This window comes from Sinocyclocheilus rhinocerous, unplaced genomic scaffold, assembly GCF_001515625.1.
Source record: "Sinocyclocheilus rhinocerous isolate Xijiao unplaced genomic scaffold, SAMN03320098_v1.1 scaffold72, whole genome shotgun sequence".
NCBI lineage: Eukaryota > Metazoa > Chordata > Actinopteri > Cypriniformes > Cyprinidae > Sinocyclocheilus > Sinocyclocheilus rhinocerous.
Window position 1 is genome coordinate 4,288,314 of NW_015628351.1, and position 17,225 is coordinate 4,305,538.

Consider the following 17,225-nt stretch of genomic DNA (forward strand, 5'->3'; position numbering starts at 1 on the left):
TGAACGCTATCGGAGTGCTTTTGGAGAACCTTTACCGGTCACGTGATATGAAGTCACATGACTTCACTTAGCGCTGTTACGTAGAGATTGCGTAGTTTAGTATGAATTCTGTGAATACTTTATATTTTACAGGATTTATGTTGCATGCTTATTTAAGCACACATATAACGTTAAACGTTTTTTTTTTTTTTTCAAAAATATGAGTTGAAGGGTTGAAATAAGGGTAAATATTCACCCTGTGTGTTTTGTGTAATCTGAACTCGCTTGCATATGCTTTATTTGTGGCTTTTTAAAGAAAAAGAAAAAAAACGCTTTACTTATATCGTGCATACATAATTCGTATAATTACAAAATTCACGCTAAAAAGAAAACGTTTACTTCCCATACCGGGAGTCGAACCCGGGCCGCCTGGGTGAAAACCAGGAATCCTAACCGCTAGACCATATGGGAGATATAGTCAAAGTCAAGAGCAAACCCTTTTAACCTAGCATATGTACAGAAACGTTTAAACAAAATTCAAACTTCATATGGTGTCAGTCATTCCTGTTAGTGCTTGAAATATCGTAACCAGCACTGTACATGTCAATTATTAACGATGAATGGCAGAGGTTCACTTTATTTTCACTAGCCGCCATAAAGATGCAAACATGCTGCGTTGTGTATGATCGTAAATCATCTAATACTCAAGTGACTCGCATACTAGGAAAAGTAGTATGCGCGCGTATCAGCGCAATAAAACTGGGAAAATACTATAACTATACTATACAATACTAAAAAACTATTGCATTTAAAAACATGTACAAGTATTAAAGCCCAATTCCACCAGCATCATTCACCGCCTCCGGTAGCTCGCCGTGATCGTATAGTGGTTAGTACTCTGCGTTGTGGCCGCAGCAACCCCGGTTCGAATCCGGGTCACGGCAGGGATGAGTCCCTATCACGGCTTAGGAGTGTGCATTTTTGTTTTAACTTGGACGCTTGAGTTTATTTTATGCATCACCTCATTTACCAACGCTAAACGCGATTTACCAGACGAAACGTATTAATTTACAAAATGCGTCATGTTTTTCACCAGCATATACACGCTTCGCAATCACATGTGACGACATGCATGTTCCGAGGAGATCATCCAACTGTAAGCCGAGTACATTTCACGATGGGTTGTTCTTCCCACAAAGCCTATTGGTGATTGGGCAGTGTGAATCACGTGGGCTTATAGTAGGACGTGACTCGGTGGCGCGATGTTTCTGCAATTTGATCATGTAGTTTCAAAGAGCAGATTTTAGCACTTCATTGCCGCGCACTCCACCTCCAAGACAGGTATATGCAACATAAAGAGCAACGCGGGAAATAATCACATTTCTAGGATATTTCACAACTCATCACAGAGTAAGTAAAGACGTATAAAGTCATTTCCATGTAGTGTTATTTCCACGTTATCTAGTGCAAGATAAAAGATCTGTAACTCCAGATTAAAAGTTTTTCTAATGCTACTATTTATACATTTTGTCTCAATCATATCTTTCATCCATGTTTACAGATGATGAAGGAAGCAGACACTATAAATCATCCCTATTGGCCACGCAACCTGTCCATTCCCAACTATGTGGCTAATGACCGTTCAATGTCAGAGATTCTCATATTCCTGTTCTCTGTGTCCGGGATACTGCTGCTCGCCACCTGGTCACTGACTGGCCATAAGGTGTCTGGAAGAAGTCTTAGTGGAGGGAGGAGGTTAACTCTGTGCTGGTTCACTGTGTGTGGCTTCATCCATGGGGTCATTGAGGGATGGTTCTCTTTATACTACACCATCATTCCCGAAGACCAGTTTCCTTTCTCAACTGTGTGAGTGAGGCTCAAAGTCTATTTGACTGTAATAGTTACAAAATATTCCCTTGAATACCAAAAATGCTTGTTTTCCTCTACAGGGAAAGAATATTCCAAAGGAGACAGCAGATATGCAATGTAAGTTATACACATGCTTGCATGTGTTTGTGCATTAAAAAACGAGTCTATGCATTGTATCTAACCTCCTTTTATGGAATCTTTTCTCTAGAGCGGATAATTTCACTGTTAGCATGGAGACAGTGACCGCGTGCCTGTGGGGTCCCTTCAGTATATGGATTGTTGTGGCCTTCCTGTATAATCATTCTTACAGATTTGTCCTGCAACTCATTGTGTCTCTAGGTAAGATATGTGTTTGTACAGTATGTGCAATTATAAAAGTGATTTATTCTACATTAAGTCATTTTAATTAGAGAAACACAGTGTATGTTATAAGGTACAATTAAGTTCAACATCCACCATTACTTACAGGTCAGCTGTATGGTGCAGTCCTCTACTTCTTCACTGAGCACAGAGATGGATATATTCACAGCGAATATGGTCACCCCATCTATTTCTGGTTCTACTTTGTGTTTATGAATATTTTGTGGATTGTCATTCCTTTCATTCTTATAGCGGACTCATGGTGTCAGCTATCTGCCTGTCAATCCATGTTTGATAAAGCAGCACTTAAAGGAAAGTCTAAAAGAAGCTAGACCAGTAGAAAATAGAAGGGATGTGAAAAAAAAGTACTGAAATACTGTATACAATACTTGGGAGTTATGTGGAGATATATATTTTGAATGTAATATTATAATAATACAGTGTCGTTCCTGGAAGAAACTGCCATAAGTGTAATGTGTCATATTGATTACAGAAATGAAAATTGATTAAATGCTCACAATACTGCAACAGCAGGGCTGCTTCATATTTACCTGTGTGTTTTTATGACACTGTTGCACTATATCGGTTCTCTCTGCTCAGGTGCCTTTCTTACGTTTATGTTGTATGCTGTTATCAAATGATTATTAAATGTTCCACCCCTTATATCACTGTCACCTGGCTGTTTTATCACATTTCAAAACACACACACACACACACACAATGAGACAATAAAGTGAGCCTAATCTGTTCTTTATAAGACTATATCTTTTTCTAATCCTGTCTTTCTTGGTTAAAGAAACATTTTTTTTTTATAATTTGATGGCTCCATTTTCTTTGGTGTTAAATATTGGAACATATTTTATTTTACTACATACCCATTAGCAAATTCAAAGAATTGCTTTGTGTGTGGTATTGTGGTGATCATTTTTTCTTTTGTGTTTAGCATTAAACAAACAAAAAAAAGAATTTGTATAATAATGATGAAATAATACAAATCATTTTTATGTTTATAGGACAAATATAGGACTTGTTCACGACAATGATGAGTCAAAATGCCGAAACCCGGGATCGAACCAGGGACCTTTAGATCTTCAGTCTAACGCTCTCCCAACTGAGCTATTTCGGCCATGAGACCCCCTCTAGACTGAAGCCATAATTTTTTGTCAGTGACCTCCAATTGACAACAATATCATTATGAAATCCACACTTCATCTTTATTCTCAAAAGAAGATGTATACTTTTAGCTGTGAATTAGATAAATATGAATTTATATGTCCTACTACACCTTTAAGAGAACTTTAGCTTTCCCATGATGTCATACACTTGTGGGCGGGACCTTGTGGAGATCTGTTTAAAAATGGCTGCCACTCCAACTCGGACAGTTTATAGACAAAGGTAGGTTTAGGTTTTTACAGTAGATCTTCTCAATACTTACCACTTCTTTGTGGGGAGCTGCGTTGTGCCAACATCAACAAGTAGGACATTCACATGGGCTTTGTATTTCCGATGGTCTATTGCTTAGTTTTACAGAAATGATTCTCATATTAGTTACCTCACATTAATGTCACATTACACTTCTGTATTATTTTCAAAAGCAGTCGGTCTGTCGCCATTGGTGCCCTGTTTTGTTTGGTAAACGTTGGTTACCATAAGCAAAGGCAATGAAATCTCCCAATTGTGAACTTCTATCGCCCTCTACAGGAAAAGCAAGGGACGAACATATATGTTACAGTTTTACTCTGAGTTTAACACAAGGGGTCGCTCTTTCATAAGGTTAAAACTTTAAAGCAGCCCTCAAAAATGAGCTACATTGAATAATAAATTCCAATCGTAAATTACTAATTGTTAAGGTTCATTTTGTCACCATACTTTATGCTCAAGATAAAAATCTACTAGGCAAGATACATGATATTACAGATTGTTGCACCAAGTATTAGTCTATTTCAAGTGAAGCTTTGTCTGCAGTCCATACACAGCGGACAGAGATGACTAATTTTTGTAGGCCGAAAACCAGAAATGGGTTCCATTGTCTTGAATGTATTTTTTGAATGGTTAACACAAACTCAAGATATTTTCACACCTTATTCTACAATATAAAATACATCAGTGATACCCCCTTGCGATTTTTTTTAAGCTTTGTTACTTGGATTACAGAGGATGTTCATCATACCCAACAGGTAAACTTATCTACTACTTTCACAGCCTCATTGTGTTTACAATCATGCTATTGCAAATTAACTTAAACTTTAATGAAAAATGTTTAAAAGAGTTGTCGGAAGCTTAGTGGTTCTGACGTTAAAGTCATGCAACCGTGGTGTAGTTTGTTATAGCCTACATTTACATTTTTCTTCTGTATTTAGGGTTCAAAGTGCACATAAAGTTGTTTATTTGTAAAGATTATTATGATGAACAAAATGTGTAAGAATCATTATTTTTTGGTCACAGAGCCTGCAATAATCCAAAAACCAATGGATAAATCCTATTGGGTTTTTGGTCAAGGGAACCAGAGTGATAATAACTTCCGGGTTGTTGGTAAAAACTATGTTATCACTGCAATGCTCTATTTGATATCTATTATTAAGAATAAAAATGCAAAACTTAGAAGTGTCAAATCAAACTGAAAATCTTTCAAACAAACTCAGTTTTAAAGGTGCATACTTGAAAGACATATTAAAAAAAAAGCTAGTACCAACTGCAGAGTGCAGACCTTTCAGTTTGTACTCAAAAAAAAAAAAAGTTACATTTATTTGCATACTTCATTAGGTTGCTACTTTAGGAGCGTCTATATAACGGTCAAATTAATTACTCAAAAATAAATACAAAAATATCTGTAAATAAATAAAAATCAATCGTCCCTGGGTGGGCTCGAACCACCAACCTTTCGGTTAACAGCCGAACGCGCTAACCGATTGCGCCACAGAGACCTCGTGGTTACAGCATCTGGAATGTTTCCTTATGAAGAAATATGTTTTCTGTCTAAAAGTCTGAATCGCAAACAAATGACACATTATGAAAATATTGCCACAAAGGCCATTTTTGAGGTTTACCAAAAGGTATCGCCTGTCCACAGACCTTCATGGGACCGCTGTCAATATGCAACACTGGAAATCGTGAATTCCTTCAAAATCAACTGTTGGGCGATATGAAATGGCTTAGTGCATGTTTTCATGTTATTTTTTTGTACTTCTTAAAGAGGTCTTGTTGCTTTATTTAACAGCAAGTCACAGCTGCCAGTAATCGCAGACTATTAGTCATATCAACGCCATACAAAAAAAAAAAGTTTAAAAAAAAGTTAAAATGTCTTAAACTATTACAATTTTGCAAAACAATAAATATTTAATTACACTAAAATGTCCATATTAATTTAAATCTAATTCTAATAAATAACAGTAGTTGTAGTTACTCCGAGCTTGACACTAGATGTCGCTCTTTAATAATGAATGCAGAGTAAAGTCACTCCAATATGTGGAGTGCAACATTTTTAACACATTCCTAACCAAATATTTTGATGCATTTTTTTCCACTGCATATCATGCCTGTCAGGCCTAATGCATGTTGCATGACCGCCTTACTGCCCAACATACATGCTAGCGATACATAATTGTGCATTACCGCACACTGTGTACTGCAGAAAGTGGAAATCTTTTATTAGGCATAGTGTTCAATATTCTTTATCATAAGTCTTTGAGGGTAAATGTGCTTAAGTATAAACTGAAATCAATATTCCTTTCAGAATAACAGAAGATATGTTTTTAGAAAGTGGCCAAGACTACTAACTATCGCTAGTGAATCACCGTAAGGCGCAACAGCAATGTCTGAATAAATGTTGTGAATAAATGTTGCTGTGTTAATGCAAGATTAATTACTCAAAATAAAAGCATCAAAACAAAAGCTTTCCGTCCCTGGGTGGGCTCGAACCACCAACCTTTCGGTTAACAGCCGAACGCGCTAACCGATTGCGCCACAGAGACCTGTGGCTGCAGCTTGAATGATTCCTCACTAAGTACCACCATTTTTCACCAAGAAAAATCTCTTCTGAAATTATGAATTACATACCTTGTATCCATACATACCACTTCTTCTAGCAGGAGTCTGGCGGGCTTGCCTATATAGGTAGTTCACAAATGGTTATGGTATTACCTGTAAACAAGCATAGTGAAAATGTTGTTATTTTCAATTTAAAAAACATGGCTCCTCATATCCACAGCGAGTACTGGTTGTTTCCAAACACCATCTTAAGATTTCTTGCCAAACGTTGGGAAATTCAAATAATTTCACAGAACCCAAATGTTCATTTCAGCAATTCATTCGATTCATCATAAGAGTTGTTAACGTCACGTCTCCACGTGGCATGTTACGTGTATTGTTTAGATAAGTAGTGCTAAAAACTAAACTTTTGTTTATCAGCGTTGTAGATATTATTTATAGATACATTGTATCTATATATATATATATATAAAACGAGTGTATTTGCAATTATTTGCAATGTATAACGACTGATTTACATTTATTTAAAGGGGTCATATGATGTTGCTAAAAAGATCATTATTTTGTGTATTTGGTGTAATGAAATTTGTTTATGCGGTTTAAGATTCAAAAAACACATTTTCCACATACGGTACATTATTGTTTCTCCTCTATGCCCCGCCTTTCTGAAACGCGTCGATTTTTACAAAGCTCATCGGTCTGAAAAGCGAGGTGTGCTCTGATTGGCCAGCTATCCAGTGCGTTGTGATTGGCCGAATACCTCAAGCGTGTGACGGAAATGTTACTGCGTGAACATTTGGGCTGTGTTATGCAAATCTTCCCACATCGTGACGTAGGTATGTGGGGGCGTGTTAGAACGAGCCGTTTTAGGTAGGCGTGGTTGACTCTTAACTTTTATAAAGAATATCTCTTTGGATTTGAGACTTTAGTGTTTGCAACTTTACAGATCTTCTTTATGCACCAAGAGCTTGTAACACTTCAAAGAGAAAGGAAAAATTGAAATCGCATCATATGACACCTTTAAGATAAACGTCGTTCAAGTTTGTTTGAGCTAACGTAATAAAGATACGAATAAGCTAAATTTTTATGTATTGTTATATTGATGGTCTTACTATGCAGCACAAATAATTTTAGTAATATCTGTTAAAACAACCCTTAGGCTGATGATACATGAGGCAACTTTTTGAGCAATTTTGCTGGGAAACTTTTTTTTTAGCAATGTTGCTTGGGCACTTTCCCATTGAGAATAGGTAGCAAATTTCTATCTGGATACTTTAGATCAGTCGTGGGACCTATGTCTCACCTGGATGCCCGTTGACAGCAATATTACTCAAAAAGTTGCCCCATGTATCATATCATCAGACTTACACACTCAGTTACCGAAACAACCCGGTTGGCTCCCCCAGCGGGGTAAAGGTCAGTGTTGCCAAGTCGCGGTTTTCCCAATAACGTGATATTTAGCCCCTAAGATGCGAATTTTACCAGGAGAACCCCACCAAAAACATGCATTTTACCCCACCAGAATGCGATTTTTGCCAGTGGATCCCCCTCGAAACGCGATTGGGCTAGTTTTGAGTAGCAATTGGGTAGGTTTTGTTGTGAAAACCTGGCAACCCTGGTCACGGTGGAGGTAAAATGTGGTTTGTCTAAAAAGGTGGTGGCCGGCGGCAGTGTTTGGAAAACCTGTTTGCAAACGGTCATTATTTTGCAATTCCCTTTAGCCATTTTCCTTTTGGGCAGTGGCGAACACATTACAAATGGCTGCTTTAAAAGTATGAGCAAACGTTTTTAACACCGCTTTAAAAAAAAAAAAAACGATAGTAAGACACAGCGAATGTATTCCTATATGTTGTTTCATGCTATTTGCACTTATTAAAACATTTTACATACACCTGTTTGCAAACGGTCATTATTTTGCAATTCCCTTTAGCCATTTTCCGTTTGGGCAGTGGCGAACACATTACAAATGGCTGCTTTAAAAGTATGAGCAAACGTTTTTAACACCGCTTTAAAAAAAGCAAACGATAGTAAGACACAGCGAATGTATTCCTATATGTTGTTTCATGCTATTTGCACTTATTAAAACATTTTACATACCATCCTCAGGACATGCAGAAAGTTTTCTTGGCACCATGTAACGTTCTTGGTTCATTGGTTCACTGTCCGTGCTGGGCCGCCATTACAAAATTTTATTGTCCGTGCTGGGCCGCAATTACAATCGAATATTAATAGTCTACATTAATAACAACGTTCACTGATATGCTCTATTAAGACTTGATACATTGTATACTGCAGTATTTTAGTCATAAAACCATTAACTGTGAAGCAGTTCTGTCACGCGTTAGTTCTCGTCACACAACTCACGGCTGCAACAACATCAAGGAATATTTCTGTAAAATCGATTGGTTTACTTAGTTGTGATACAAGAATCTCCTTACCTCACAAAGTAGCCGCTGTTTTGTAGGGTTTGCAAATGTAAATGTGTAGTTATTGTCTCTAGTCGCTCATCTAAAGCTTTCTAATGTAACGGTTGCGACTCGAGGAGGCGTCGTCTGATTGGTCGCCTCTGCCTGGAAAACGTGATGCGATTGGCTACAAAATTAACTCATTAAAAACGCTAAAGATAGATAGATAGATAGATAGGCTGTTTATAGTATGATATGAATCTTTTCTGCAATAGCAAAACAAAAAATAAGGTATGATAATGTTTTGCAATTCCCTGAAATATATAATTTAGTTTGAAACGGGTAATGCTATGCCTTCTGTTTAATTGTTCATATTGTGTTAACTTTTCATCAATAAAAACAGAAAAAAACTGTTTTTATAAATAACATTGTTTATTGTCACTTGATGCAAGAATGCAGTATACTTGGCTTTTGATCATTTTCTACAGCCGTTATAAATCCAGAATGAAAAAATGTTTTAGAACAAAACATAAAAAGCAGTATATTCCTATTTTACAAAAATAAACAAAACTTTTGTACATTCAGTAAATGTCCTAAGCAGTCTTATGACTTTGCACAACTTTCAAGTTTATGTAGGTTTAAACTGATAAGTTACAACATTGAACATTTAAGATAGTAAATATACTACCCATACAGTAAACATACTTCAGGTTTTAAACATTGAAGTTAAGCTACCAGGAAAGACCAAAAACAACTTCTGGGCACTTTACCGTTGTTATCATTTTTATACATATGCACATGTTCTGTAGTTCTTTACTGAACACAAATTACATGTTGAAGCTTGTAGTTAGTAACGTAATCCATTACATTTAAATAATATAATCTGTCTACTGTTTGATTACTTTTACATTTGTTTTGACCTAACTCGTTTATTACATTGATTTGAGTAGGATAATCTTGAACCATATAGATATAAAAATACAAAGAAAAAGAAAATGTATTCCATTCTTTGTTATCTACAAATTTAAGTAAGTTAAACATTATATTACATCAGGGTTTCCTAAACTGGGGTTTATGAAGGAGTGAAGCTAATAATTAATTAAATCTCTTATTTAAAAAAATAAGAAATAAAATCATTTTTTTAAATAAAATCAATCAAATTAAATGAATGAAACATTAAATATTTTATGTGTTTATGCTGTGAGGTCTCTCCATTTTCTGTGTAATCATGCTTGACTAGTGTGTATGTGTGCAATTCCACAAAACTGGAAAACTTTCTTAATATATACACTACCAGTCAAAAGTTTTTGGGCAGTAAGATTTTTCATGTTTTTTTAAAGAAGTCTCTTCTGCTCACCAAGCCTGCATTTATTTGATCCAAAGTACAGCAAAAACAGTAAAATATTTTTACTATTAAAAATAACCGTTTTCTTTTAGAATATATTTTAAAATGTAATTTATTCCTGTGATTTTAAAGCTGAATTTTTAGCATCATTACTCCAGTCACATGATCCTTCAGAAATCATTCTAATATTCTGATTTGCTGCTCAGAAAACATTTATTATTATTATTATGTTAAATACAGCGGAGTAGAATTTTTTCAGGTTTCTTTGATGAATAGAAAGTTCAGAAGAACAGCATTTATCTAAAATAAAATCTTTTGTAACATTAACATTATATGTCTTTATCATCACTTTTGATCAGTCTTTGATCAAATCTTCTAAAGCATCTTTGCTAAAAAAAAATTTTAATTTCTATAATTTCTTTCCTAAAAAAATTATACTGACTCCAAGCTTTTGAATGGTATAGTGTATAATGTTACAAAAGCTTTTTATTTCATATAAATGCTGATCTTTGGATCTTTCTATTCATCAAAGAATCCTGAAAAAAATTTACTCAACTGTTTTAAATATTGATAATAATAATAATAATAAAAGTTTCTTGAACAGCAAATCAGCATATTAAAATTGATTTCTGAAGGACACTGACACTGAGGACTGTAGTAATTATGCTCAAAATTTAGGTTTGATCACATGAATAAATTACATTTTAAAATATTTTCAAATTGAAAGCAGTTATTTAAAATAGAAAAAATATTTAACAATTTTACTTTTTTTGCCATATTTTGGATCAAATAAATCCAGGTTTGGTGAGCAGAAGACAATTCTTTAAAAAACACATTAAAAATCTTAGTTCAAAAACTTTTTTTTTAGAAAAGAAGATAGATAGATAGATAGATAGATAGATAAAGAATTAGGGAGAATCAATGAATTTAGGGAGAATCAATTAATTTTGAATAACTGACTGCCATTGTGAATATTAAGTAATCATGTCATCAATAAAAATGTAATTAGTCTGAATATGAGTATTTAAAAACGTAATATAATGTAACTAATTACACAGGATTACTTTTTGGAATTTGATTATGCAATCCAGATAAAATCAGTTACAACCCAGCACTGTATGCATATTGCATAATATAGTTAATATATGTCAGCTTTCCTGTAAGTTACATTACCATATACAGTGAAAAGTATATTACATTTTATGATTAAGTAACAATTTCTCTGTAATTTTTTTAGAAAATAATATAATGATTTTGATTTAGGGTGAAAAAATATATTTGATTTAACAATTAATTTAATAAACAGTCAAATACTGTTAAAATTCTCCAGGTCCAAACCTGCTTCTGGAGGGCCAACGTCCCCAACACATCTAACTGGAAACTTCTAATAAGCCAGGACTGTGGGAACCCAGACAACTGTTGAAAGAATCGCCTCGACTAGCTGTGTCAGGTGGGATTCAGCTAAACTCTGCAGGACAGTGGCCCTCCAGGAGCAGGATTGGACACCCCTGGTCTAAGTCTATATTTGAGCTTTGCCCTCACCTCACACATCTCTCCAGCCCTCATCCCTTCCAGGCAGCCCTCTGTAATGTCACACTGCCCTTCGCCCATGCGCAACAAGAAGCACTCATCCAGTGGAAGCTGCAGCACAGAGTCCTGCGAGCGGGGGTATGAGGTAGCTTGCTCGCTAGAATCAACGCTGGCTGTTGATTCCTGCTCTTGAGAAGCAGTATGTAGTGTGTTTCCCTCCATGACAGTACTTCGCTGCACCTTGACCTTACATAGTGAACCCATCATCGGCGTGATGTCCCCTCGTTTTCTTTCTCCAAGCCACCTTCGGCGCACCTCCCACAGACCACCGGGACACACGGAGATCCACGACGTCTCACCTGGAACGGGAGCAGGCACTTGGACTGTTGTCATGATGATGGGTTTTAAAAGACCTGAACATAACAACGAAAACAAATAAAGGCAGACTACATGGGTGGTGCCTATCAAGGGACCTGTTAGCACTGTGATGCAAAGTCTTCGTTTTAAACCTAGCGCATCTATAGCTTCAGATTGCATGCGTTTTTAAAATAGAAAACATTTGCAATGACACCTCACAATTTATTATATCACACATTTGTGAACTCGTGTACCTACTTAAGTGCTCGTTGTCACTGTCAGAGTCTCTTCTTCTACAGCAAATATGTCACAATGAAGGTCTTCCATCGCCCTCTAAAGGTGCGGCGTGTGAAGTTTACATTTGTACTCTGATACTGCTATAGATGTCTCTCTTTGGTGCAATCCGAGGTGACAATAACTACAGGTGCATCTCAATAAATTAGAATGTCGTGGAAAAGTTCATTTATTTCAGTAATTCAACTCAAATTGTAAAACTCCTGTATTAAATAAATTCAATGCACACAGACTGAAGTAGTTTAAGTCTTTGGTTCTTTTAATTGTGATGATTTTGGCTCACATTTAACAAAAACCCACCAACTCACTATCTCAACAAATTAGAATACTCCATAAGACCAATAAAAAAAACATTTTTAGTGAATTGTTGGCCTTCTGGAAAGTATGTTAATTTACTGTACATGTACTCAATACTTGGCAGGGGCTCCTTTTGCTTTAATTACTGCCCCAATTCGGCGTGGCATGGAGGTGATCAGTTTGTGGCACTACTGAGGTGGTATGGAAGCCCAGGTTTCTTTGACAGCGGCCTTCAGCTCATCTGCATTTTTTGGTCTCTTGTTCCTCATTTTCCTCTTGACAATACCCCATAGATTCTCTATGGGGTTCAGGTCTGGTGAGTTTGCTGGCCAGTCAAGCACACCAACACCATGGTCATTTAACCAACTTTTGGTGCTTTTGGCAGTGTGAGCAGGTGCCAAATCCTGCTGGAAAATGAAATCAGCATCTTCAAAAAGCTGGTCAGCAGAAGGAAGCATGAAGTGCTCCAAAATGTCTTGGTAAACGGGTGCAGTGACGTTGGTTTTCAAAAAACACAATGGACCAACACCAGCAGATGACATTGCACCCCAAATCATCACAGACTGTGGAAACAATTAAAAGAACCAAAGACTTAAACTACTTCAGTCTGTGTGCATTGAATTTATTTAATACACAAGTTTCACAATTTTAGTTGAATTACTGAAATAAATTAACTTTTCCACGACATTCTAATTTATTGAGATGCACCTGTATATGCAAAGTTTCTTTTAATGAAGTTTCAATATGCCCTGGTACAATCATGACTAATTAACGATATGTATACTCTAGAGTACAAAGAAAGATATAATACTGTATGCAAAGATAAATGTGCAAAAGCTTAAAATTATAAACCAATGCTTTTTTGGACGAATTCTGTCTGAAAGAGTATAGACTACAGCTTTATCAATGGAAACTTGCAAATATTATCAACAGACTTTTCTGATATTGGTTTTTAAACCTATATTTTAAAGAAAACGTTATCTACAAGGAGTTTTAATGGGAAAATATTGTTACATTTTAAACCTTAACACAGAGAATTGTTAATTGTGATTTACCATATAAAATGAAAATCTATATTTAATGAGACCACACTTAAAACATCTATAAAATAAACAAAATATAATAATTTAGGGTGAAAATATATATATATATCTACTATTATAGTTAACAATAAAATACATGTACTTTTAAAGACATATATTGGAAAAAATATTTGATGTAAGTAATATTTTATAGTGAAAAACGGTGGTCGCTCTCATAAGTCCCTGTGTGACACATCACACTGGATTATATTTTGGCTAAATTTATTTTCTTTATTACTTTTGCACAATTATTTACATTATTACTCTGATGGTGTTTTGTGTTTGTGTGTGTATTATACTCCGTCAAGACATTGCTCATGGCCTTTTTGATGAAATTTAATAAATCTTGTTCTACTATTCTGTTCTAATATAATTTTGCTTATGAGTATATTTTAAGATGCAAAGCGATTTTTGGTACTACAAAGATTGGTGTATTAACATTATATGCCAAAACTCCTGTGTGTAATGCCTGAAACTTTCTTTTTATCACAAATTCTAAATGATTTTAGACTGCACATTGCTATTATTACAGTGTAAAATTTTATATGCAGTCTGTAGTAGCATTAAAATGAAAAAGCAAATAAAACTAATATACTTTTCAGGACAAATTTTGTTTAAAAATGCAATATGAGTAATGTGTCACTAAAAAAGTAGACTAAAATATATATCATCTTTTTTATGTTCGACTAGGTCAATGAGTTTATTCTGTTTACAAAGATAACTGTAGTGGTATCAGATTGTAATACCATGTAATTTGATACAGCATTCTACATACCATGGTACTGAATGATTACCGTTCGTGGTATTTACATTGAAATACAAGGTACTTCAAAGAACAAAATACTTTTTTTGTTAGTGTTTGGACTGGGCTGGGTAATGAGTGTCGTTCATGGCACAAGAATGCAAGAATGGCCTTTGTGGCCAGAAGGGGCGCGCTTGATAGTATCGTTCACTGTATCGACGCTGAGCTGTTTCCTGGGTGCATCAGCGTCACAGACGGGCCAGTGCTGTGTGGCAGAGCAGAGCGTGTGAGAGAGAGAGGCAGGGCTGGGGCAGAGTTTAGAGCAAGAGCACGTTCAGTTGACAGGCGTCGCCGTTGCTACTCGATTCCGATAACAACACAAGCGAAGGCACGGAGCTGTCGCGAGATACGCGCCTTTAACTGGATTAAGCCGAGAAAAGCCGTTTTGGACGGACCGAGCTGAAGGCGGATGAGCGCAGCCCGCGGGAGGGCAAGTGTGTTTCTGCGGCGGGGTCCAGTCAGCGAAAGATGAACAAAAACCACCGAGTGCCGAGCAACCGAACTCTGAACGCCGTGGAGGTGAAGAGCAAGGTGCGTAGCCAGCGGGACAATTACTTTAATTGTATTACTTTAATAGTGTTCAGTCACAGAACGGACTAGTCTTCGTGGTAGGAATAGACTTAACAGTACATGTGGGTGTTAACACTCACACTGTCCTGGCAAGTTTGGTCAACCTTGTGAGTTCAGTCGACCGTTGCTTTTAGTGCTGAGGACACAATGTGTCCATGTTGTTAGGGAGAGATTGTGTGTTTGGACCATAGGTTTTGACAGGCGCTCTTTTATCTCATGTTGTCAGGTGTTTATTATATTGTAAACAATAATGTCTAAAAGTTTTTATTTGAGTTCTTATGTAAGTGTGTGTTTGTCCAGTCAGTTTGACCACAATCTCCCAATCCATGGCAAGCAATTTAAAAGCTATTCTTTTAATCTAACGAGTATCTTTTTTTATGTTATTTATTTTTTTAATTACTAATAACTCAATAGAGACTAGTATAAATTTAGTGCAAGCTAAAACTTATTAATTGCATACTAGCACTTATTATTAGCTACTAGTCACTATCCTAATTAACAATTACTTATTACAGGTTTGCTGATAGCAAATTGCTGTTTTTCCATCTAAATCTATTGGGATATGTGGTTTATGTCAGATTAGTATGTACTAGTTCTTGCTGGTCCCTGTTCCAGTTTTACTAGTAGCTATTCATGGACTCCAATGATTATGCCAGTATGAGACACTACAGTAGTATCTATTCCAGTTGTTAGTATGTCTTATCTCAGTGGCTATAATTACATCAGTGTTGTCATATTTAATAATAACTAGTATGGTTGTTTTGTAGTTCAGTTTAAAAAAAATAACTAGTAAGTTTTGAAAAGTTAGTAGTGCCACTTGGAAATCACACTTCTAGTGTTTAATAAACAGGTACTTGTGTCTGTTCGAATAGTACTAGAAAAACAGGAATGGATACTACTTTGAGAAGTTACAAGAAACAAAAGAAAATGTCTTCATAAATAATGCATAGTTACTAGTAAAACTGGATTAGATGCTAGTTGGAAGTGAATAACTGATATCAGAACCACAGATCCCTATAGAATTCAATGGAAAAACTTGCAGTTTGTTCACCAGTAACAAGAGAATAGAGGCTATTGGCAAAGGAGAACATACTTTTGACTAATATATTGGATACTAGTTACTACTATTGGTACAAGTGCAATTAATTTAAAAAAAAAGTGCTAACACAAAAAGATACTAGTTTGTATAAAGGAATAAGTGCTAAAGTGGCTTGCCATCACAATGTATCAATAAAAATTCAATGAAAGCCATTCTTGATCCTGAACTTGTTTTCCCTCTGTCTTGTAAACAAACTGACGATCACTTATCTTGGATTCCAAACTTCACATCCACATGACAAGATCATGTTTGAGGAAATTAAATATTGACTGTTCTCAAAAAATAAGTTAAATCAAATACCAAGCCGCACATATGATAAATAAGATAACTACTCAACCTGTCTCAAACAGTGAGCCTTTATCTCAACTGTGATGTAAGACGTAAGAGCAGTTTTACAGGCATTATACGCACCTTAAAATCTATACAGAAGATATTTATAACTTTATGCTGCTGCAGTCTGATATGCAAATCTAATATTGGTCTCAAACCTAATAACCGGTCTACCTAGACATGCATATGATGCCCAAAATTTGTCTAGGTAGGCAGTTCAATTTCAGGCATAGCCTTTCTTGTTGATTTCTATGTATAGAAACCAGAGGAATGTAGATGTGGTTTACAATATGTTTGTTCGTGTTTCTCTTGTGTTAATCATTATGGATGACACTATAAACAATAACCTGGTCATACTCACTCTACCAACTCAAAGATTTACAGGTCTGCTTTATAATGGACAAGCCATGCTTAGCTAGTGATGGCATTACAGCTGACTGAGTCTCAATCCTCCCTTTACATTGTTTTTTTTAATTTTTTTTATTTGTTTGTTGCCAAACCACTTCAGAACTTATTACAAATCATGAAAGAATGTAGGCTGTCTCTTTTGACTAGTTAGTAATCATTTAATTTTTGCATCAGATTTTTTGCCCATGATTTTCCTTGCTTATAAATAGATTCACAACCCTCTACGGACTCTTTGGCAATTGAATCGCCATTGGCTAGTAACATTTTTAGTTTACTCGCCAGACTGCTAGCTATATATATATAATATATATAAACACAGTTTTTAAAATATCTGAAAGTACACTCTTAACATCAGTCAGTCACGCATTATAATAGGATAATCAAGTATTATTTAATGATAGAACTTTAGTAATTAGAATTAAAACTTGATAACCATGTATGAATGCATATTAGTCATTTTAACTAAACTTAGGACTGGTGGTGGTGCTTTTTTGGTCATTCAGTGTTTCTG

At 35.6% G+C, this 17,225-nt stretch overlaps 1 protein-coding gene, 5 non-coding genes and 1 pseudogene across 6 annotated transcripts in view; 3 read left to right on the plus strand and 4 right to left on the minus strand.

Annotated features, from left to right (window-relative positions):
- Positions 1-378: 378 nt before the first annotated feature.
- trnae-uuc (transfer RNA glutamic acid (anticodon UUC)) lies at positions 379-450 on the minus strand. The gene has a single exon. It is a non-coding gene; the product is annotated as a tRNA-Glu (tRNA).
- Positions 451-851: 401 nt separating this feature from the next.
- Positions 852-923, plus strand: trnah-gug (transfer RNA histidin (anticodon GUG)). Its single transcript has one exon. It is a non-coding gene; the product is annotated as a tRNA-His (tRNA).
- A 276-nt stretch (positions 924-1,199) lies between these two features.
- Positions 1,200-2,941, plus strand: LOC107737720 (3-beta-hydroxysteroid-Delta(8),Delta(7)-isomerase-like; annotated as a pseudogene).
- Positions 2,942-3,261: 320 nt separating this feature from the next.
- Positions 3,262-3,334, minus strand: trnaf-gaa (transfer RNA phenylalanine (anticodon GAA)). The gene has a single exon. It is a non-coding gene; the product is annotated as a tRNA-Phe (tRNA).
- A 1,724-nt stretch (positions 3,335-5,058) lies between these two features.
- Positions 5,059-5,132, minus strand: trnan-guu (transfer RNA asparagine (anticodon GUU)). The gene has a single exon. It is a non-coding gene; the product is annotated as a tRNA-Asn (tRNA).
- Positions 5,133-6,105: 973 nt separating this feature from the next.
- trnan-guu (transfer RNA asparagine (anticodon GUU)) lies at positions 6,106-6,179 on the minus strand. Its single transcript has one exon. It is a non-coding gene; the product is annotated as a tRNA-Asn (tRNA).
- An 8,303-nt stretch (positions 6,180-14,482) lies between these two features.
- Positions 14,483-17,225, plus strand: part of LOC107737628 (partitioning defective 6 homolog beta-like) — a 27,665-nt gene continuing 24,922 nt past the window's right edge. The window contains exon 1 of the mRNA XM_016549195.1: positions 14,483-14,838. Within this exon, the coding sequence (XP_016404681.1) occupies positions 14,776-14,838 (63 nt within the window). The 5' untranslated portion in view covers positions 14,483-14,775. The remainder of the gene's footprint in view (positions 14,839-17,225) is intronic.